Here is a 22725-nt window from a genome sequence, read left to right as displayed (position 1 = left end):
CAAAAAGAAGTCAGAGATAGCCTTAGAAAAGAGAAGGCTATCTCTTACTAACAGAGAAGGCCTAAAGGGAGGAAAAGACATAACTGCCCAACCCAAAGGAAAAAAAAACTGGCCTGTTGCCCGCTGAGTACTGCACATGGATCCATTTCCAGCAAATCCCCTAAGCCAAGGAGTATGAGTCATTAAAAAAAATATTTATTTACTTTTCTTAACAGAAGATAATAATTCAACTAGTTCTCAAAACATGAGCTTCTCTTCCACTATTCACAGTAATCTAGTAAGGAACAAAAGCCTGATTTTCAACCAATACCTCTAAAAGTAGGGGAAGGAAATGATTCCCACTTTTTAACACAATCATCTTCCAGTTCTTCCCATTGATCCCGGGGTAAAACGAAAAACAAAACTAGTGTGACATACGTACCTGCTCTAGCAGATGGATTTCTTAGGAGGGGTAGCAAAATGTAGGAGCAACAGTGCTCTAATAGCTTTGATGGGGACTTGAACCCTAGAAAAATGATAAAATTCCCTCCCAGTTTATCTTGTCCCTACTATTTGTTCCTTTGTAATCTCAGTTCAGGATATAATTAAAAACAGCTGTGGCAAAAATCCCACAAATGATGTCTGTGAAAATGTAAGTCACTCTGCCAAACTAAAAAAAAAAAAACAAAACCTCTTCCAGCTTTCCAATTTCATTCCCCAAACAGCTACTTTGCATTTTGTAGAAGATGCACCCAAAGAGTTCATCATTAATCTCTACGGAAACAGGAGGCACAGAAACTAGCAAAGATACGTGAACACTGAGACTCCTATATTCTGCAACTGTTCTCATTTCTGAGAAATTCTAGAGGACTTGGCCAGCAAAACATTAGTTATGGAACAGAGACCTCCATACCAGATTGTACATGTGGCAATATTTTTCATAAAGCACTCTGTACATATTTATTTATTCTATGAGCATTGAGTAAATGGCTCCCTTTTTACCACTGCATTAGCTTTTTAAGACCACAGGGATGACCAATTTATCACAGATTGAAAGAGCTGGAAGGAACCTCAAAGGATCACTTTGTTCATCTCCCTGCTTCCAGGCAGCCCTGCACCCACGACATTCCTGACAGATAGATAGCAAGCTATTTTTGAAAGTCTCTTCAACAAGAAAAATAGCACAGATTTCTTTCATAACTAGTCACAGAGAACATAAAGATGTTCTCTTTTACTGTAATTATAGCCTAGTTCCTCATTTAGCAAATTGTGCTTCCCACAATACCTGAAAATATGAAGTCACCTCCAAAAGGAAGAGAGTTAATCCTTTTCTCACTGTTCGGACCAAGGGAAAATGATTGTCAGTCACAGATATTTTCATGCTACTTAAAATGAACAGCAAAGCCTAAATCCCAAAGGTTTTTCCAATGAAAAGGGCACTGGCAAATCTAAAAGGGGACTTGATGTCTCAAAGAAGGTTAATGTCTTTTGTTCTGCAGCTCTATAAGATATTGGACTACCATATTTACTCACACCCCACTTTTTTGTAAGATTAAAACAGGAGTGGAGTTATTACTCTGGCCGCATAAGAATTAAGTTTAACCATAAGGGGAGGAGAAAAGGAAGAAAAATAATGAGAAGAGAAGGAAGAGGAAGGTAATAGGGCAGTATTTCCAACTGCTGCTCTTCTAATACACTCTCACAACTGCTGTATATAATAAGCACTCAATGATTGAATTAACTCCACCCACCTCAGGTGTACTGTCCTGAGCCTCACCCTTCTGCTCCTCCTCCCCTAGGCTACCACAGTCTTAAATAATCAATAAATCAATAGAATTCATTGAGCACTCACTGTGTGCAGAGCACTGCACTAATTGCTTGGGAGAGTGATCAATCAATCAGTGGTATTTATTGAGTGCTTACTGTGTGCAAAAGCACTGTACTAAGCGCTTGGGAGATTACAATACAGTCGGTAGATGCGATTCCTGCCCACAAGGAGCTTCCTATCCCCAACTGCTCTGTAACATTCTCACTCTTCTACCTCTCCTCCTCCCTGGCATATGCAACTATCACTGTTTACAATTATGTGGTATTAAAAATCTTATATTTTATCCTCAAAAATGGTGGTGGGGAAATTATGTAGTGGAAGCAATTATGAGAGTAAATATGGAATTTTGAAAAGAGCCTCCACCTAGCCTATACCAACAGGACTGACACCTGAACCTACCAGAGAGAAGCCATCCGGTCGGCAGTGATTGAACAAGGGAGCAATAATCGGGGATGGTGTAGTACGTTTGTGTAGATCAAATGATATAACAGGTACCAAAGCACCAAGCTAAATGCAGGGGTAGATTCAAAATAAGCAGATCAAACAGCCCCTGTACCACATGGGACTCTCACACAGGCAAGGAGATATATCATCCTCATTTAACTGATGAGGAAACTGAGGCACAGAGCACTCAAGTGACTTGCTCAAGGACACACTGTAGGCCAATGGCAGAGCTGGGAATAGATCTTAGATCTCCTGACCCCAAGTCATATGTTTTTCCCATTAGGCCTTGATGACCACTCTACTGAACTTAACTGAAGGATGGTATGTACTTACATGCCCCATTATACTATCAATCATATTTATTGAGCTCTTTGTGCATATCACTGTACTAAGTGCTTGGGAGAGTGCAACACAATAGTATAATAGACATATCCCCTGCCCACAATGAGCTTACAGTCTAAATTTGCTGGAATTTGCCCAAATGAGAGCCCTATTCTAAACCCCTGAGCCATCTGGGAAAATTCAGGCCAGGTTACTCAATCAGGATGGCTGAGAGGGGAACCGTAATTATGGGCCAAACAGTCCTATCCATCCTCTGGCCAATTCTATCAGAAAGGCAGGAGAGATTGCAAACTGGACTGTGGTAACCTTATCTTCTGGACAGAAGAAAAGAGGAGGAAGCAGAAAGAAACCTGGACGCATTCATTAAGCAAATATTCATTCATTCAATCGTATTTATTGAGCGCTTACTGTGTGCAGAGCACTGTACTAAGTGCTTGAGAAGTACAAGTTGGCAACATATAGAGACGGTGCCTACCCAACAGCGGGCTCACAGTCTAGAAGGGGAAGACAGACAACAAAACAAAACATATTAACAAAATAAAATAAATGGAATAGTAAATATGTACAAGTAAAATAAATAGAGTATCAATTAGCATCTGATAAGGGATGGCATTTGGTGGGGAGGCGAATTAATTCATATAAGGAAAAAGAATGAGTTATTTTGGTCAAGATCTATAAAGTCAAAATGGGATCAGCATCACTGAGTAAAAATCAGCTGTCTTTGCTTGAGAATCAAACACATCTAAGCCCCAAGTAAGATGCCAAGGGCTCTCTATTCCATATCCAGACACTAGGATTTAGGGGCTATTCAACGACCTCATTGCCCCATTCCTGAGTCCTCGTTTAGGAAAGGGTAGGGGAGAACACCTACCCTTCTACTGGGTAGAAGCAGCAGCAGTATGGCCTAATGGAAAGAGCATGGGCCTGGGAGTGAGAGGACCTGGGTTTTAATCCTGACTCCACTACTAACCTGCTTTGTGACCTTGGGCAAGTCACTGTGCTTCCCTGTACCTGAGTTTCCTTATCTGTAAAATGAGGATTAAATACCTGTTCTCCCTCCTACTTAGACTATGAGCCCCATAGTCTATGAGTATGACCCGATTAACTTGTATCAACCCCAGAGCTTAGAAGAACGTTTGCCTCATAGTAAGCACTTAACAAATACCAAGTGGAAACTTGTCAATGGCTGAGGGGTTCCCTGAGTATTGAGTGACACACCTCCATCATTTTTTTCCTTCTTCACCATATCGTAACCCAGGAGAGGTTGAGACAAAGGGATGACCCTACCAAAATACGCTTTTTCCAGTACTCCAAATTTTAATTCGACTGAAAACATTCAGAAAAGTCTTAAAAAGTTGGATAAGGTTCAAGAATAATCAAGTTCCAACTGTTTTTCATTCAAGCAGTTGTACTTATAGGGTGCTTATCATGTGCTGAGCAATGTACTAAGCGTTCTTCTGGAGGATACAGTAGAGACACTGAGATAGAGCTGGGTTCAGGCCCATTGCAGTGATCCAATTGTTGCAGGGGCCAGAAACGGCAGGGCAGAAAGTGAGCCATGATGTGTGTGCACTCTGGAACCGCCAAAATAGTATCTTTGGCATTTGTTAAGCTCTTACTCTATGCTGAGCACTGTACTGAGAAAGATGGTAGTTTGAATATCTACAAGGTGGCAGAGAGTTACCAACGTAACTCATCTACTGCTTTCTTTGCTTGGAGAATTTCTATCTGAACTTTGTTCTTTTTTGAGGAAGGATGTTTGGCAGAGAATGAGCTCTAGTGAACTGGTAACATATGGTCTTAGGTCTAGTTTGTGCTTGGTGTCAAAAGAAAATGGCCATTAGGATAGAAAGAGAATTGATAGATGGTTTCTTGCCTCTCTGTGGGCCTTTCCATGCACACACAGTAATCATTATAAGTAGTCTTGGTCCAAGCCCAAGTGAGCCCCTTCATTTTTTTTCCCTCCTAAACTCTGGAGCTGGAGTATGAGGCCTGGCTGACAGAATATAATGATCATGGCATTTATTTAACACTTACTAAGCCCCTAAGCATGGTGCTACGTGCTGGAATAGACACAATATAATCTGATCAGTAACAGTCCCTGTCCCACATGGGGCTCACACTCCAAGATCCAGGGAGAGTAGATAGCATATCCCCATTTTAGAGATGAAGAAACTGAGGCCCAGAGGAGTTAACTGACTTGCCCCAAGGTCTCACAGCAGGACAGGGGCAGAGCTGGGCTTAGAACCCAAGGCTCCTGACTCCCATTCTCATGCTGTCAACTAGACTAAGCTGTCTGCCTTCCTCCATTTCTCTGTATCTGCTCTCTCCTATCTTCTAACCTTCCTCATGATCCTTGCTCCTATTCTTACAAGGTTTAATATCTGATTTGAAAACTAAGACCAAAAGTAGACTGCTGCTGAATCAATCCTGCTAATGGACCCTGCCTACGGCCTAGTGGAAAGAGCAGAGGCCTGGGAGTTGGAGGACCTGGGTTCTAATCCTGGCTCTGTCACTTGCCTGCTGTGTGACCTTGGGCAAGTCACTTAACTTCTCTGTGTCTCAGTTTCCTCATCTGTAAAATGGAGATTCCACGTCTGTTTTCTCTCCCAAGTAAACTGTGAGTCCCATGTGGATTAAGGATTCTGTTCAACCTGATTTTCTTATATCTTCCCCAGAATTTAGTACAGTGTTTGGCACATAGTAAGTGCTTAACTATTAGCACAGCTGTTGCTATGAACACAGGAGAGTCACGATACTCAGGTGTGATCTTGGGCAAGTCAACTCCTCTGTGCCTCAGTTTCCTCATCTGTAAAATAGGGATTAAATATCCACCCCACTCTCCCTTGTACTGTGAGCCCTGTGTAGGACAGGGACTGTGTATAATCTAGTTATCTTTGATCTAGCACAGTGCTTGGCTCATAGTAAGTGCTTAATAATAATAATGATGATGGCATTTGCTAAGTACTTACTATGTGCAAAGCACTGTACTAAGTACTAGGGAGGATACAAGGTGATCAGGTTGTCCCACGTGGGGCTCACACTCTTAATCCCCATTTTACAGATGAGGTAACTGAGGCCCAGGGAATCAATCAATCAATCGTATTTATTGAGTACTTACTGGGTGCAGATCACTGTACTAAGCACTTGGGAAGTATAAGTTGGCAACATATAGAGACAGTCCCTACCCAACAGTGGGCTCACAGTCTAGAAGGGGGAGACAGAGAACAAAACAAAACATATTAACAAAATAAAATAGAATAGATATGTACAAGTAAAATAAATAGAGTAATAAATCTGTACAAACATATATACATATATACAGGTGCTGTGGGAAGGGGAAGGAGGTAAGGCGGGGGAGATGGAGAGGGGGAGGAGGGGAAGAGGAAGGAGGGGGCTCAGTCTGGGAAGGCCTCCTGGAGGAGGTGAGCTCTCAGTAGGGCCTTGAAGGGAGGAAGAGAGCTAGCTTGGTGGATGGGCAGAGGGCATTCCAGGCCAGGGGGATGACGTGGGCCGGGGGTCGACGGCGGGACAGGTGAGAATGAGGCACGGTGAAGAGATTAGCGGCAGAGGAGCAGAGGGTGCGGACTGGGCTGTAGAAGGAGAGAAGGGAGGTGAGGTAGGAGGGGGTGAGGTGATGGAGAACCTTGAAGCTGAAGGTGAGGAGTTTCTGCCTGATGCACAGATTGATTGGTAGCCACTGGAAATTTTTGAGGAGGGGAATAACAGGCCCAGAGCATTTCTGGACAAAGACAATCTGGGCAGCAGCATGAAGTATGGATTGAAGTGGGGAGAGACACGAGGATGGGAGATCAGAGAGAAGGCTGATGCAGTAGTCCAGACGGGATAGGATGAGAGCTTGAACGAGCAGGGTAGCGGTTTGGATGGAGAGGAAAGGGCAGATCTTGGCAATGTTGTGGAGCTGAGACCGGCAGGTTTTGATGACGGCTTGGATGTGAGGGGTGAATGAGAGAGTGGAGTCGAGGATGACACCAAGGTTGCGGGCTTGTGAGATGGGAAGGATGGTAGTGCCATCAACAGTGATGGGAAAGTCAGGGAGAGGGCAGGGTTTGGGAGGGAAGACAAGGAGTTCAGTCTTGGACATGCTGAGTTTTAGGTGGTGGGCAGACATCCAGATGGAGATGTCCTGAAGGCAGGAGGAGATGTGAGCCTGGAGGGAGGGGGAGAAAGCAGGGGCAGAGATGTAGATTTGGGTGTCATCAGCGTAGAGATGATAGTTGAAGCCATGGGAGCGAATGAGGTCACCAAGGGAGTGAGTGTAGAGAAGTGAAGTGACTTGCCCAAAGTCACACAGCTGACAATTGGCAGAGATGGGATTAGAACCCATGACCTCTGGCTCCCAAGCCTGTGGTCTTTCCACTGAGCCATACTTCTTCTCTTCATAAAAACCATCATTATCAATTATTTGATCAATAAGAAAAATATCCCATTTCTAAACACGATCAAAGAGCATTTGTTGAGTGGCTATTAGGCAGAATACTTAGTAACTAGATCCTTAGAATCATACAAAGGAAGTAAATGGGATGTTTATATTCACTCTCAATTGTATTAAAGAATTTGAAGACAAAATTAGGATAAAGGCATCATAGGGAATATACGATAACAAAATTGGATATCCTTTGCATGTGCACTCCTGACCAAAACAAGATAGACTTTTTATCAAGGAAAAATTCTCAAGAAGTAAATAAAAACAATATTATACTGGAATCCACACCTGCAGTGCTTTTTCTTTTTTTAAAAAAAAACCTGCAAGTGTAGTGTATGAACTTCACTGTTGCAGGTTTTTAAATGAGTGGTGCAATGACTTGATGGGACAGCTGGGAGACATACAAGGAAGAAATTCAATATCATTAGCTATCGGAGGCAATTCAGCCACAGTATTGTTAAATTACATCTTCAAAAATGTTCCTTAGAACCTAGCCACTTTATCCTATCTGTAAATTATTTCAGTATCTGTCTTCCTCCTCTGGCTTGTAAATTCCTTGAGAGCAAGGATTGAGTCTACCAACTCTACTGTACTCTCCTAAATACTTAGCACACAGTAGACACTCAATGGAGTACCTTTCCTCCCTCCCTTAGACTATGAACCCAATGTGGGAAAGGGGCTGTATTCAATCTAATGATCTTGTATCTACCTCAAAGATTAGCACAGGTGCTATGCACAAAGTAAGCACTTAATGCCATTATTATTATCATTATTAGTGAAATGTGTTATGGCCATGAGTTCTGAAGCATCAACTTGTATACTTAAAAGTTAAAAATACCAAATTTAAAATAATGGGGAAGATCAACATTATTAAAGATTTAGAAAATGGATTTGAAATCCTCAGTTTCAAGACAAACAAGTTCGGAACCTATGTTCAGTTGAACAAACTTCTAAAAAGTGGGATATATATCTGAAGTGTTCAGAACTTTTTCATCTGAACAAATCAGGCTGCAAAACCCATAAAAATGTATTTATTGCAATAATTCTGGCAGTGATATCCTAGCTTTGGCCAGGACCCAGAAAAAAAAACCCTCCAAAATGGGAAAAGTTATTTGATTCTCATAAAAGGCTCCATCTCTGTTTGCTTCTGCAAGCTATAAAGATCTGATTCATGCAATGTTTGCGTTTTACCAACTGAGGTGTTTAAATTACCCAATGAATGGCGTAAAAGTAAAAAGAACTAAAGAGTTGTATTTCACTTTATCCTACCACACTTTCCAAATTTGCTTTAATCAAAGCTACATTATTAAATAAGAAAACGGCTACTTCATTGACGTTGGTGCTATTTTAAGTGGATCCTTTTAAAAAAATATGTAAAAGTAGAGCAGTATTTGAAAATGTAACGCTTGTTATAATTACTGAACCTTGCACTTACCACATTGCTACATGTTCTATAGCGTATATTTCGTCCTTCACAGCTCCTGTAAGCAATAAGAAAAACAATGTAGGTTAATTATTGAATGTGGCTCAAAATTTTAATTGTCTTCTTGTATTTATTTTTTCAGTAAGTCTAGCAATCAGAGTTATTGTTAACATTCAAATGATTAGGAAGGACCATGTGGCCTAATGGAGGCAGGAGACCTGGGTTCTAGTCCCACCACTGCCAATTGCCCCTGTGTGACCAGGGGAAAAAAATCACAACTTCTCTGTGCCTCAATTTCCTCATCTCTAAAATGGGTGCTCAATTTGATTATCTTATATCTAGCCTAGCACTTGTCACTTAGTAAGTGCTTTTAATAAATGTCATCACCATTAGGACTGAAAAAATGTTGAACTTGGATTCATACCCTTTATTCACCCCCACAACACTTATGTACCTATTTGTAATTTTTTTATTTATATTCATGTCTGTCGCCCCCTCTAGACTGTAAGCTCCTTGTGGGCAGAGAGCATGTTTGCCACCTCTGGTATACTGTATTCTCCCAAGCACTTAGGACAGTGCTCTGCACAAAGTAAATGCTCAATAAATATGATTGATTGATTGATTATATCAAAACCATTTCATCACAATACTTGCAGGAAATATCAAAATTTCACAGATATTTCTGCTTGCTCCAAAAATAATCATGAGTTTAGTTTGTTCTTAAAATTCTCTATGGCATGACACTGCACCTTCTGGTAGGGTGGCTAGTGATGGCCCTCATAGAATGTTGCATGTGTAATTCATTCATTCAATCGTATTTATTGAGCGCTTACTGTGTGCAGAGCACTGTACTAAGCGCTTGTCAGTACACAGTACAAAGCAATGATTTCAGAGGCACCATTTTGCTGAAGCTTGTCCTAGAACTTTTCTTCAAGGGGTGACGCCCTCATCCCTCAGCCCCCTTGCTCCAGGGCCTTTTACGTTCCTTTCTCAGGACCCTGGGAAGAGGGACACCATTTTTGAGCTGTGCAGTTTGGCGGCAAGAGCAGAGGTGGAGAGGGGTTGGGCATGTAAAATACAAATACCAGACATAAATGCATATGGTGCCTGGAGTCTGGTGTCAGGATTGGACAGAGAAAATAATGCCAGCTGAAAACCAGATTGTCCCGTGTCAAAGCACCCTACCCTTTGAAGCCACAGAGGCAGAAAATACTTGCCCTTTACACCCTTCCTTATAAATAGTTCAAACAGAAAATTGATTCTTGAGTTCCATGGAGACTTGTGTAATCGCATATGTGTTGATGGCAGTTACATGTAGAGAATGTGCAAAGGGACTCAAGCATTAAAATATACACAATGTTGTCAATCCACAACAGGTTAGATTTGAGCTTAGAACAGTGCTCCAGAGCTTAGAACAGTGCTTTGCACATAGTAAGTGCTTAATAAATGCCATTATTATTATTTGTCAAATTTGAGTGAATATTTCACCGAGTGGCTGTTTCACACGGAAGACTACATTCTTGCTACAATGTAATTCTGAAAGTTAAATCATAAAGTTTAATGTCGAGAACACTATCGATTTATCTGAGCCCAAGAGTCATATGAGAATTATTCAGTGAAAAATATATTTTTTCATACTTTACTAATATAAAACAGCTGAACATCTTTCCATTACATTTAAACAAAGTGCAGTTCACCTCTGAGAATGGAAACAAATATATAAAATTCCAGCCCCGAAAAATGTTTTTTGGAGGATACAGAAGGGTTCAACAAGGGTGTCATCACAAATACAACTATTCCTCTTACTGTCCTTAATGTGTTCATCTACATTTCTGCTTAGAATATCCAAGTCACTACTAGATTAGCCCCATGGGCTAACACATATAATGAAACAAAGAGACTCAGATTCTGGAATATATTCAAGATAGAAACTTTAGAGGCAGTTCCTTACTTGATTTGCAAAGTATGTTTCAGCCCTATACCACTGGCTGGTAGTCATTATTTTATTCAAATCCAATCCCCTTTCTCAAAAACGTAAACTGACAAGCACAGTATGCTGTGTCTGTAGGCACTCTTCATGCAGACATCACAGTAAAATCTTTCAAGATAATGGGGTAAAGAGAGGATTGAGGCATGAGGCATAACTCATCTGTCTCTCATTAGCACAATACAAACTACAGTCCATGCTTTCGTCTTACAAAATCCTGATCCTATCTCACATTCAATTACTATAATTTACTAACCTTGGAACTGATGGATTACAATGGAAAATTAAAAGTTCTCTATTTGGGCTTTACCAATTTATTGGCTTCAATTTTTTTAATCATCATTAAGTTTTTTTTTTCTAAGGCAGATCATGACTCATTTATCCCTCATCATAGTGAATAAACAAACTCCCTTTAATAATTCAAGCGCCTTCACCTCTCTCATACTTTAAAATTCTTCCTTGCTGGAAGACTATATTGTTTGGGAACAAATGTGTCCTCTTCCCCCTTGGAAGATTAAGCAATTGCAAGAAACCATGGTGTTGTAGAACTTAAAACCAGAGTTTCTTGGAACAATACTGTTTTATTTAATAGGAAGATCCAGGTTTCGTCCCTTTGGTGAAGAAAAGGGAATACAGTACAGAAAATCTGGTTACTTCTCTGGATAACATTGTAAGTATGGGACTTTGAAAGAGGAGATTCAAAATGGTTCTGTGACTGGCTTTGTTCTAACCCACCCTCTCTTCAGTTATTCAAAAGCCAGTAATACATACTTTATCAAGGCATGTACAGAGAAATGTCACACAAGATTCCAGGTATAATGACCCGGGGTCACTCTCAAAGTGGTTCCAAAAATGGTCACAGATTAAATAAAAAGAGCAGATTTACAGTTATAAGAGGGACTTCACATGGCTTTCTAGTAACATTTCCCCTCAGTTCAAAAGAGCATTTAAATTCTCAACTAACATATGCAGGAGAGGCTACCCTTTGAAACTTTCATAATGTCATTTGATATCTTCCATACACCCTGGATATTTTGTGTTCTTTCACAAGATAGGATGGTGGCATCTCCAAACAGGAACAACAAATGAGCTTTATTACATAAATGACATTTATGTAAGCAATAAGAGCATAAAGGGAGCACACTATTCTGCAATTTTGGGATATGTCATAACAATAATAATAATAATAATAATGGTATCTGTTAAGTGCTTACTATGTGCCAAGCACTGTTCTAAGCACTGGGGGAGATACAAGGCAATCAGGTTGCCCCATGTGGGACTCACAGTCTCAATCCCCATTTTACAGATGAGGTAACAGACGCAGAGAAGTGAAGTGATTTGCCCTAAGTCACACAGCAAACAAGTGGTGGAGCCAGGATTAGAACCCATTACCTCTGACTCCCAAGCCCGTGTTCTTCCCATTAAGCCACACTGCTTCTCTGACTTATGCTTTGTATGAAGCAGAAATCAGTAGTTCATTGCCTCTGCCACCCTAAATGTGGACCAGCTTGTGGCTGTACAAAGGTATATTCTACCTGAAATAAAATGATGTATACTATGATGTTACATTTTTAAGATATGCACTGAATTTAAGCTCCACACTTATTTTAGGGGTTTAATTTTTGTCTTTGAAAGTCAAGTTGCACATGGCATTTGAAGCCCAACAAAGGTGGGCTTCAGAAGCGCAGCATGGCCTAGTGGCTAGAGCATAGGCCTGGGGGTCAGAAAGACCTGGATTCTAATTCTAGCTTCACCACATCTGCTGTGTGACCTTGGGCAAGCCACTTAACTTCTCTGTGCCCCAGTTACCTCATCTGTAAAATAGGAGTTAAGACTTTGAGCACTGATTACTTTGTCTCCACCCTAGCTCTTAGAACAGTGCTTGGCACATTGTGAGCCTTTAACAAGTACCATAAAAAGAGGTGGGTTTGCTTCAGGAAAGATGGCATGAATATTGGCATGTACACTGCCCCTGGTCATATCTATGCCACATTGTCTGAGATTTTGCTTCATTGTACTTTCAAACATTTTTTGCTTTCCTGCCCTATCTTCAGCTGTCAGAATGTCTTGCCAAAGTCCAGTCTCCTCACATGCCCATACATCAAAGGTGTGCTGTGACAACCATCGTTTTGATACTGGTAGAGTGACTACATTCCAGGACCTCATTGCTTGTGATTTTGTTTGGTCATATAATGCTAATTATTGGTTCACAGTGTTAACAGAATTCCCCCAAAAGTTGGATGTGACATCAAAATAAGTTCATATCTCACTGCTGTTGATTGTTGGTTGGATGCAAAATTTGTTCTAGTTTTTTTTCCATTTGGTTTGAAACTTGATACTATGTACACTCCACACTCAGTCTCTCACAGGTCTTTCAATTCTTCTTGATTCATGTTTCTGCCTGTATCTATACTTGTGTCACTGGGCCAAGTGCTTCCTAAGGAAAATTCTGTGATGGCATTAAACTCTGTTATAATAATAATAATGGTATTTGTTAAGCACTTGCTCTGTGCCAGGCACTGCACTGCACTAAGTGCTGGGGTGGATACAAGCCAATCGGGTTGGACACAGTCCCTGTCCCATATGGGGCTCACAGCCTCAATCTCCATTTTACAGATGAGGTAACTGAGGCCCAGAACAGTGAAGTGACTTACCCAAAGTCACACAACATACAAGTGGAGGAGGCAGGATTAGAACCCATGACCTTCTGACTCCCAGGCCCGTGCTCCATCCACTATGCCAGGCTGTGGAGATTCTTGCCACTGATAGCGTGGCCCATAAACTCAGCTTTATTCCGGATAATTATCAGTCTATAATGCTTTGCCAATTCTGAAAAGAATGCCAGGTTCATGTCATTTACTTCTAGACCAAAGTAATCTGCATAAAGAAACTCTTGTATGTCTGATGTGAGAACAACTTCCCCGTCTCTTGTTGTGTTAAGCATGGCTGTATAAAATAGGGTGAACAAGACTGACCTATTACATGGCCCAACTATAATCCTTTGACAAGGGGAAAGGATCAGACAAGGTTCCTATGTTGGCATGGCTGGCAATATCATTGTAGAGTAATCTTAGGCTAGTATGCAATATGGTGTCAGAAAAAAAAAACTGCTGTGCTTGTGTGTATGGTGCAGGGCATGTTACATTAAGGAAAAAGTCCTTAATGTAGGGGGATCTTTCACGAACATGACCATTGTATTCTAAAAATGAGTGGATATTTGCTTTTTTAGCCAACAGTTTCTTTGCCACTCATTTATCGTATGAGATATGCAAAACAAGTCTCAAATCTTTCTAGAAATAATACAATTCTAGAATCATGACCCTTGTATACATCTCCTATAATCAATCAATCAATGAGATTTATTGCGTACTTACTGTGTGCAGAGCACTTGGTAAAGTACAATACAATAGAGGATCCCTGCCCTTAAGGAGTTTACAATCTACAGGTGGAGACAGATATTAAAGTAAACTATCAGTAGGGAAAATAGTAGAGTATAAGGATATGCACAAAAATACTGTGGAGTGGAGTGAACTAGTACCAACTGGCTTACCATTGGCTTGCTGAGGGACCTTGAGCAAGTCACTGAACCTCTGGGTTTCTCCAGTCTCCTCATTGGTAAATTGGAGATAAAGTGGTTGGTCAATCCCATATGGGACAGGGACTGTGTGTGATTTGCTAACCTTGCATCTACCTCAGTGAGTAGTACATAGAAAGTGATTGGTAAATGTCATAATTATTATTAGTGGCTCAATATTCATAAGCTGTACCTAAGCATTATTTTTGCCAATTTTCCCCTTAATCACAAAAGGAGAGAACTCTCCAAAAGCCACTCACTTTCTCTTTTTATCCAAATGATAAGTTAAAACCCAGAATCCAACTGCTTCTCCACTAACCTCTTACCCTATGATCCCTCATATGACTCAAACAGACAGGTCTGGAGAGAGAAATTTATACTTCTCTTGGTAGATAGATATGCAAGACAAATGATTATGACAACCTGATAAATGTATCTTTTGAAAATGCTTTCTGTTGTAATAATACAACAAACAACAAGGCAAACTGCCAAACTTCATCCATCGGGGGTTGAACTGAGTGGGGAGAAAAAAAAACACAATCATGTTGTCACACTATCTTCAGAATTTGCCAGAGGCCAAAATGAAGGATAATAAGCCAAATTTGAGGTAAACAGGCTTAGAACCACGTTTACACTAGCTTCTGGGAGGAAAAACATATAAAATACGGTGCAACCAGTAATGAAACCGCTTTTAAATGAAAATTCATTTCTTTAACATAATCACGTTTTTGTGACCTTAGTTTTAAAATGGAAATCTTCTGATATATGTTGTTTTCTCATTTAAAAAAAAATTGTGGAGCCCTATGCCAGCTGGAATTTACAAAGGAGACATTTATTTACATAGGTATGTTTCCATTGAATTTAAAGGAATAAGGGGATAAATTCACTGTAAGTGGGAATTGGATAGCGTGGGAAAGGATGTTCCAAGGACTCACTCTCTTCAGGGCTCCAATTTTTGAGACAACAGAAAGTGTGGCCAAGTTTATTAGCTAATTAAGGATGTCCAATCACAGGGTTAAGGGTTAAGTGTCAGGTATACAGATAAATTGATAAATTGAGAAGTAGCATGGTATAGTGGACAGAGCATGGGACTGGGAGTCAGAAGGTCATGGGTTCTAATCCTGGCTCCACCATCTGTCTGCTGTGTGAACCTGGGCAAGTTACTTCACTCCTCTGGGACTCAGTTACCTCATCTATAAAATGGGAATTGAGACTGTGAGTACCACATGGTATAGGGACTGTTTCCAACCCAATTTTCTTGTATCTAGCCCAGTGCTTAGTACAGTGTCCTGCACACAGTAAGCACTTAACAAATACCTTAATAACTGTAACAATAATAATTATTATTATTATTATTAATTTACACATGAATGTTTGAAGGAGATTTCATTTGTTTACAGTCTGTCGCTTAATTTGCTTATCATCATCATCATCATCATTTGTATTTATTGAGCGCTTACTGTGTGCAGAGCACTGTACTAAGCACTTGGGAAGTACAACACATATCCATCCTAGTGTTTAGAACAGTGTCTGGCACATAGTAAGTGCTTAAAAAATACCACAATTATTATTATTATTTTATTCTATCTTTTAAGAGACTGCCACTGACTTCCTTGAATGAAGGTAGATATTCACTTGCTTTCTTAAAGAAAATAATCATTTTCCTTACTGTCTATAATAATAATAATGATAGCACTTATTAAGTGCTTACTATGTATGTGCAAAGCACTGTTCTAAGCGCTGGGGAGGTTACAAGGTGATGAGGTTGCCCCACGGGGGTCTCACAGTCTTAATCCCCATTTTACAGATGAGGGAACTGAGGCCCAGAGAAGTTAAGTGACTTGCCCAAAGTCACACAGCTGACAAGTGGCAGAGCTAGGATTTGAACCCATGACCTCTGACTCCAGAGCCCATGCTCTTTCCACTGAGCCACGCTGCTTCTCAAGATAGGCTGCTTGCCTATCTTTTCACAGTTTAAACGAATTGTTGAAACCTACAAAAATGCAGAATAGCAGCAGTCTTTGAGGGCCTCTCCTTAGAAATGAAGATATACCACAATAGTCAAACCCGCTAACATTTAGAGGTGGAGGGCTATCCTCCCTTTTCCCAGACAAAATTAACCCTGAAGTTCACTTGTATGAAGACGCAGATAGCCAGACATGCCCCAGTGTCCTAAAGCTCTCTGTCTTTCCCAAGGTACAGGGTCAGTTTTAAGGCTCACCATGGAATAACTTCCAAACTTCACATCTCAAATTGCTGTCACCACCCTTTGGCTTCCTAATGGACACTCCTCTGGGGCAAAGGTTCTGCAAACCAGTCCTGGTTCCCAAAGGCAGGTGCTGCTGGAGCCCGAAGAAGGTTGTCTCTAACTCCTCCATTCTGTCTTGTTGTAGCATATGTCCAGTCAACATGGGTCTCTCTCACTCTGGCCACACAGACCCTTGGGGTCATAAACCAGTATTAATTAGTGTAAGAAACTAACATGAATCAATTAATCTTATTTACTGAGGGCTTACTATGTGCATAACAGTGTAATTCTACACTGTGAGCCCACTGTTGGGTAGGGACTGTCTCTATGTGTTGCCAACTTGTACTTCCCAAGCGCTTAGTACAGTGCTGTGCACACAGTAAGCGCTCAATAAATATGATTGATTGATTGATAAGCACTTGGGAGAGTGCAGTACAACAAAATTAGCAGGCAGTCTCTTTGCAACATGAACATCCTTATTTAGGCAACAGTAGCTATAAATCAAGTCCAGATTCAAACAGCTTTTCCCTAAAAGCTAATAGATTTTCCCAGGGGCAACCTCCCTGCAAAGGTAGGGACCGTCTCTATATGTTGCCAACTTGTACCTCCCAATCACTTAGTACAGTGCTCTGCACACAGTAAGCGCTCAATAAATACAATTGAATGAATGAATGAAATAGGTCTTCTGTGGTGTGCCATGTCCACAGGTCTTCTTGGCAGTCCTCCTTGCTGAACGTAGCCTCCGTGGAGAACTCCATCTTCTCAAGGCCTTTGCCTTTCCTTTGTGTCCACTGCACTATCCCGTCGAATGCCTAGTCCCGAGCCCTCTCAAAATGGCCCTGGGGCTTCTTGCCTCCAGTAACTAGCCTCCTCTTTTCCCCAATCCTCCTCTGCCATTGACTGTGCCCCCTTGCCGTGGAGGCACCAGAGTGATTGGTACTTGTGCGCTTCTCCCTCAGGGAAAGGGTACTGAGGACAACACTTATGCTCATGACTGTATTTTAGTTACTTATATTAATGTCTGTCTCCCCCTCTGGACTGTAAGCTCTTTGTGGGCAGGGAATGTCTGTTTATTGTTATACTGTACTTTCCTAAGCGCTTAGTACAGTGCTTTGCACACAGTAAGAACTCAATCAATACAACTGAACGGATGAATGAGCGAGCCAATATCTTTCCAAAACCTGTGAGTTTCCTTTCCCGTTTCCAGGACTGGGGTTCACCTAACATGGCCATCACACTCTCACAGCTCCTTTTTCATGTTTGTGAAAATGAGAAGTGTATTTCTAACTGTCCAAAGGGGAGAAAGGAAAACAGACATAATCTTACTGTCTCATTTTCAAATGCGGAACTGTGAGGCTGCCAAGAGGAGCTTGGAGTGTGTGCCTGGAGCGGGTCTGGCAAGCAGGTGTCCAGCCCAACTCCCTACTGTCTCAAGCTCCATAAGGGGAAGAAGTCTTACCTTTGTCTCTCACTCTCTCATTTGGAATCAGCTTTTAGCTTTACCTTTGCTAGACAACTTTTTGATAGTGCAACAAACACTCATTTCCAGCTTGTTTCTGTCATAAGCTGAAGTTTCAAAAAAAATTGAGACCAATGCAAATACTAAAGACAATATATGCTTGGCTAGGTTGCTTAGATATATGTTTATTTTCATATATTTAGTCTCTCTGCTTTGTTTTTCACTGTAGTGTCTTTGTTTCCCCGAGAAATGGAAAAAAAAGGCTGTCTCTGGCTTTTGATATATCAGGAAAATACACATGCAATCTATACTGTGTAAACACAATCCATAAACTTTGAAAATATTTTCACATTTGCTCAGTAGCCAAAAGAGGCAGAGAAGGAAAGGGTGAGAAGGAAAACAAATGTGTTTCAGCAACCACAAGGACAACTTCATCTTCTTCTTGGGGAAGAAAACCTTAAGGTTCTCTAGTAAGCTAACTTATATAAAGTCAGAACTGGAAATGAGTGAATTACTTTTAACTAGGGAGGTTTGGGAGAGGCCAAAAATAAAAATTCTGCCAAAAGACACAGGAGAAAGTGGCAAAATTTAAGTTGTTGTCAGCTGTTTTAAACTCAAATCCACTCTATCAACACAAGAAGAGAGTATCTTCAATTTTTTGAGATAATAATTCAACTATATTGATAATAATAAATTAATAGCAATAACAATTGTGGTATTTATTGCACTGTGTTCTAAGCACAGTGCTAAGCACTCGGGTAAAATGCAAGATAATCAGACTGGGCACAGTTCCTGTCCCACATAGGGCTCACAGTCTATGGGAGAGTGAAAACAGATATGCAATCCCCATTTCACAGATGAGAAAACTGAGGCACCGAGAAATTAAGTGACATGCCCAAGGTGAAATAGCAAGCAAATGATGGAGCTGGGATTAGAATCCAGGTCTTCTGACACTCCTTTGCTCTTTTCACTATACCATATCTGCACACTTCGCTCTAACACCAGCCTATTGTACCTCAATCCCATCTCTCTTGCCAACAACCCCTTGCTCATGCCCTACCCCCTGTCTGCAACTTCCTCCCCACAATTCCATATTCCTTCAGTCTCCTAAACTCTTATGTCTTCTCCAAAGCTTTCTCTGACTAACCTTTCATTTACCCATGCTATTCGCCGTCCCTCCTTCATCACCTACGCATCTGGATCTGTACTGTGATACTTTGATACTCACTCCACCCCCAGCCCCACAGTACTTATTTACAAATCCCTAAAGGCTGTTGCTTTCCCTCCCCACAATTTATTTCATTGTTTGTCTCCTCCACTAGACTGTGATAAGCTCCTTGGGAGCACCATGGCTTAATGGAAAGAACATGGGCCTGGGAGTCAGAGGACCTGAGGTTTAATCCTGGCTCTGCCACTTGCCTGTTGCGTGACCTTGGGTAAATCTCTAAACTTCTCTGTGCCTGAGTTTCCTCATCTGTAAAATACATTCAATCATATTGAATGCTTACTATGTGCAGAGCACTGTACTAAGCACTTGGGAGAGAACAATATAACAATAACAAGACACATTTCCTGCCCACAACAAGTTTACGGTCTAGAGGTAGGATTCAATACCTGTCCTGCCTCCTACTTAGTCAGTGAGCCCTGCATGGGACAGGGACTGTGGCTAAGCTGATTATCTTGTATCAACACCGTGCTTAGTAAAGTGCTAGGCACATAGTGTGCACTTAACAAATGCCACTATTATTATTATTTAGACTATAAGGTCCTTGAGGATGAGCCCATTGTTGGGTAGGGACCGTTTCTATATGTTGCCGACTTGTACTTCCCAAGCGCTTAGTACAGTGCTCTGCACACAGTAAGCACTCAATAAATACGATTGAATGAATGAATGAATGAGGGTAGGGAACTTTTCTACCAACTCTGCTGTACTGTATTCTCTCAAGCACTTAATACAGTGCTCTGTGCACAGTAAGCACTCAATAAATACCATTCGTTGATTACTTCTCTAGTTTCTCCAAGAAGCTCCATTTTTTTGGACCATTCAGTCATTAACTTAGTGCTGGAACTAAGACTGGCCACTAAAGTAACAATTCCGAAAAATAACTGGAACTCAGAAATCCTAATTTAATAACAAAGCCTATATCAAAGAGGCACTAAACAGTTATATGAATAGGTTCCATTACTTAGCCTTAATTCAACTAGCAACGTAGAGGTGAAACATTCAAAACCAAAGAATAGATGAATGAAAAGACTGGAGGGAACCTCCATAGGTCATTTAATCTGCCCTCTGGAGTCCCTCAGAAGTGATCCTGAATAAGTCAATCAAACATATTTGTTGAGTACTTACTGTGTGCAGTGCACTGAATGAAGCACTTGGGAGAGTACACTAAAACAGAGTTGGTAGATATGTTCCCTGCCCACAACGAGCTTAAAGTCTAGAGGGGGAGACAGACATTTATGCAAATAAATAAATTATGGATACACACAGAAGTGCTGTGGAACTGAGGGTGGGGTGAATAAGGAGTACAAATCCAAGTGCAAGAATGACGCAGAAGGGAGGAGAAGAAGAAATCAGGGCTTAGTTGGGGAAGCCCTCTTGGAGGAGATGTATTTTAAATAAGGCTTTTAAAAGTGGGGAGGGTAATCATCTGTGGGATATAAAGAGGGAGGGAATTCCAGGCCAGAGGCAGGACATGGGTGAGGGGTCAGCGGCGAGCTAAATGAGACTGAGGTACAGTGAGTAGGTTGGCATTAGAGGAGCAAAGTGTGCGGGCTGGGTTGTAGTAGGAAAACAGCAAGGTAAGGTGGGGGGGGCAAGGTGACTGAGTGCTTTAAAGCTGATGGTAAGGAGTTTCTGTTTGACATGGTGATGGATGGGCAACGACTGGAGGTTCTTGAGGTGTGGGGAAACACAGAATGAACAGTTTTGTAGAAAAGTGATCCAGGCAGCAGAGTGAAGTATTGACTGACATGGGGAGAGAAAGGAGGCAGGAAGGCCAGCAAAGAGGCTGATGTAGTTACCAATGCGGGGTAGGATAAGTGTTTAGATTAATGTGGTAGCAGTGTGGATGGAGAGGAAATGGCAAACTTTAGCAATGCTGTGAAGGTTGAACCAACAGGATTTGGGGACAGATTGACTATGTGGGTTGAATGAGAGGGATAAGCTGAGGATACGTCCATAAATGTTAAAGATCTCCTACCCACTAAGTCATTCAAACAGCTCAAATCCCGTGGATACTAATCTCAACCCTTTCCTTCTCACAATGCTGAGTCTATGAATGGAAGGCAATCAAGGCAGTCTGGGTGGCAATCTGATGTTCAAGCGCTGCCTCCAGCTGCTGACAACAGAATGGATCAGTTCTTTGATCTGAACTGAAAACAGCGCTTTGCCCTTAACCTGGCCCCCACCTCCCACCGTTCTGGTGAGTGTACTGAGAGGAAACCTCTTGTGGTTTCTCCTAGGAATGCTTCTGACCTCCTGGACAAGTAACATGTTCCAGTCTCATAACTCTTACAACCTTCACTGCCGGGAAGTTTAGAGCATGAGAAAATGGACCTAAATGCAGCAGGTGAGATTTAAGTTGGTTATCAGGCTCCTCGATAGGTGGGTTGTGAGACATGGGAATCCATTACCAAAATAAATTTCCCACTGTGGAGATAGTTAATATAGAATTCACATTTAAGTGTGGGTACAGTCCTGTTTGTATGCAGAAGGTTGGATGAGAAGATCTCTTGAAGTCCCTGAAATAGCCTACATCTCTCAATCTTAGTCTATTTTCTTTTACAGTGTCCTCTAGAAATGAGAAGACATACTCAACATCCCCTAACCGCCTTTCATATGCTTTATTTTCTCTAGACAAAATCATCCAATTCTCACTGTTGCAACAGGCACAATTCTGAATTACTACGCCAACCAATCAGTGATATTCATTGAACCCTTACTGTGCACAGAACATTTTAGTAAGAGCTCGGGAAAGTAAAATACAATGGAGTTGGTAGACACGATCTCTGCCCCTAAGGAGCTTAGAGTCTACAGGGGAGATAGACATTAAAATGGGAAATGGCAGAGTGTAAAGGCTATGCAACGTAAGTGCTGTGGGGCTGGGGCAAGTTGAATACCAACTGCTTAAGGGGGGTGCCCCATAAAAATTACTGTCAATTCTATCAGTGAAGAGATACAGTAAACTTAAACCAATCACTGCACGTTTTATTAAATAACAAATAATGTATCTATAAGATTTATCCAAATACAGTTGAATGTCTCTCCCATGCTACTCCTCTGTTGCTTATCTGCCTCTCCCATCTTTGGGTTTTGCTCCCTCTTAAAGCTATACTAACAAGCAATATTAACATCTTGACAGAATTTGAAGAGAAAGGGCTTCTCATTACAATATGGATTGAAAATCTAAATGTAAAGGAGATAAAAAAGTAACCATTTCTTTCACAGAATTAATTTTTTAAAAATCATTATCATATTTCTTAATCACAATTCATTCTTAATACTGAGCTAGCAGACTTTGCAGTGTATTAAATTTATATGTGAATATGGGATGGGAAGGTGGAGGCGCCAGGGGAATATGGATGAGATAGAGAATAAAAATGGAGTGCAAAAACTCCTCACCCTCGGCTTCAAGGCTCTCCATCACCTCGCCCCCTCCTACCTCACCTCCCTTCTCTTCTTCTACAGCCCAGCCTGAACCCTCCGCTCCTCTGCCGCTAATCTCCTCACCATGCCTTGTTCTCACCTGTCCCGCCATCGACCCCCGGCCCACGTCCTCCCCCTGGCCTGGAATGCCCTCCCTCCACACATCCGCCAAGCTAGCTCTCTTCCTCCCTTCAAAGCCCTACTGAGAGCTCACCTCCTCCAGGAGGCCTTCCCAGACTGAGCCCCCTCCTTTCTCTCCCCCTCCATCCCCTCCCCATCCCCCCCGCCTTACCTCCTTCCCCTCCCCACAGCACCTATATATGTATATATGTACATATTTATTACT

The 22725-nt window shown here is 41.4% G+C and overlaps 1 protein-coding gene across 1 annotated transcript in view; it reads right to left on the bottom strand.

The window, feature by feature from the left end:
* The window catches only part of ADAMTSL1 (ADAMTS like 1), a 714148-nt gene that overhangs the window by 252700 nt on the left and 438723 nt on the right, over nucleotides 1–22725 (bottom strand). The window contains exon 4 of the mRNA XM_038769612.1: nucleotides 8476–8521. Within this exon, the coding sequence (XP_038625540.1) occupies nucleotides 8476–8521 (46 nt within the window). The remainder of the gene's footprint in view (nucleotides 1–8475; nucleotides 8522–22725) is intronic.

Source organism: Tachyglossus aculeatus, chromosome X4 (genome assembly GCF_015852505.1).
Source record: "Tachyglossus aculeatus isolate mTacAcu1 chromosome X4, mTacAcu1.pri, whole genome shotgun sequence".
NCBI lineage: Eukaryota > Metazoa > Chordata > Mammalia > Monotremata > Tachyglossidae > Tachyglossus > Tachyglossus aculeatus.
The sequence above is the reverse complement of the archived record's forward strand: the minus strand, read 5'-3'. Positions and strand labels throughout refer to the sequence as shown.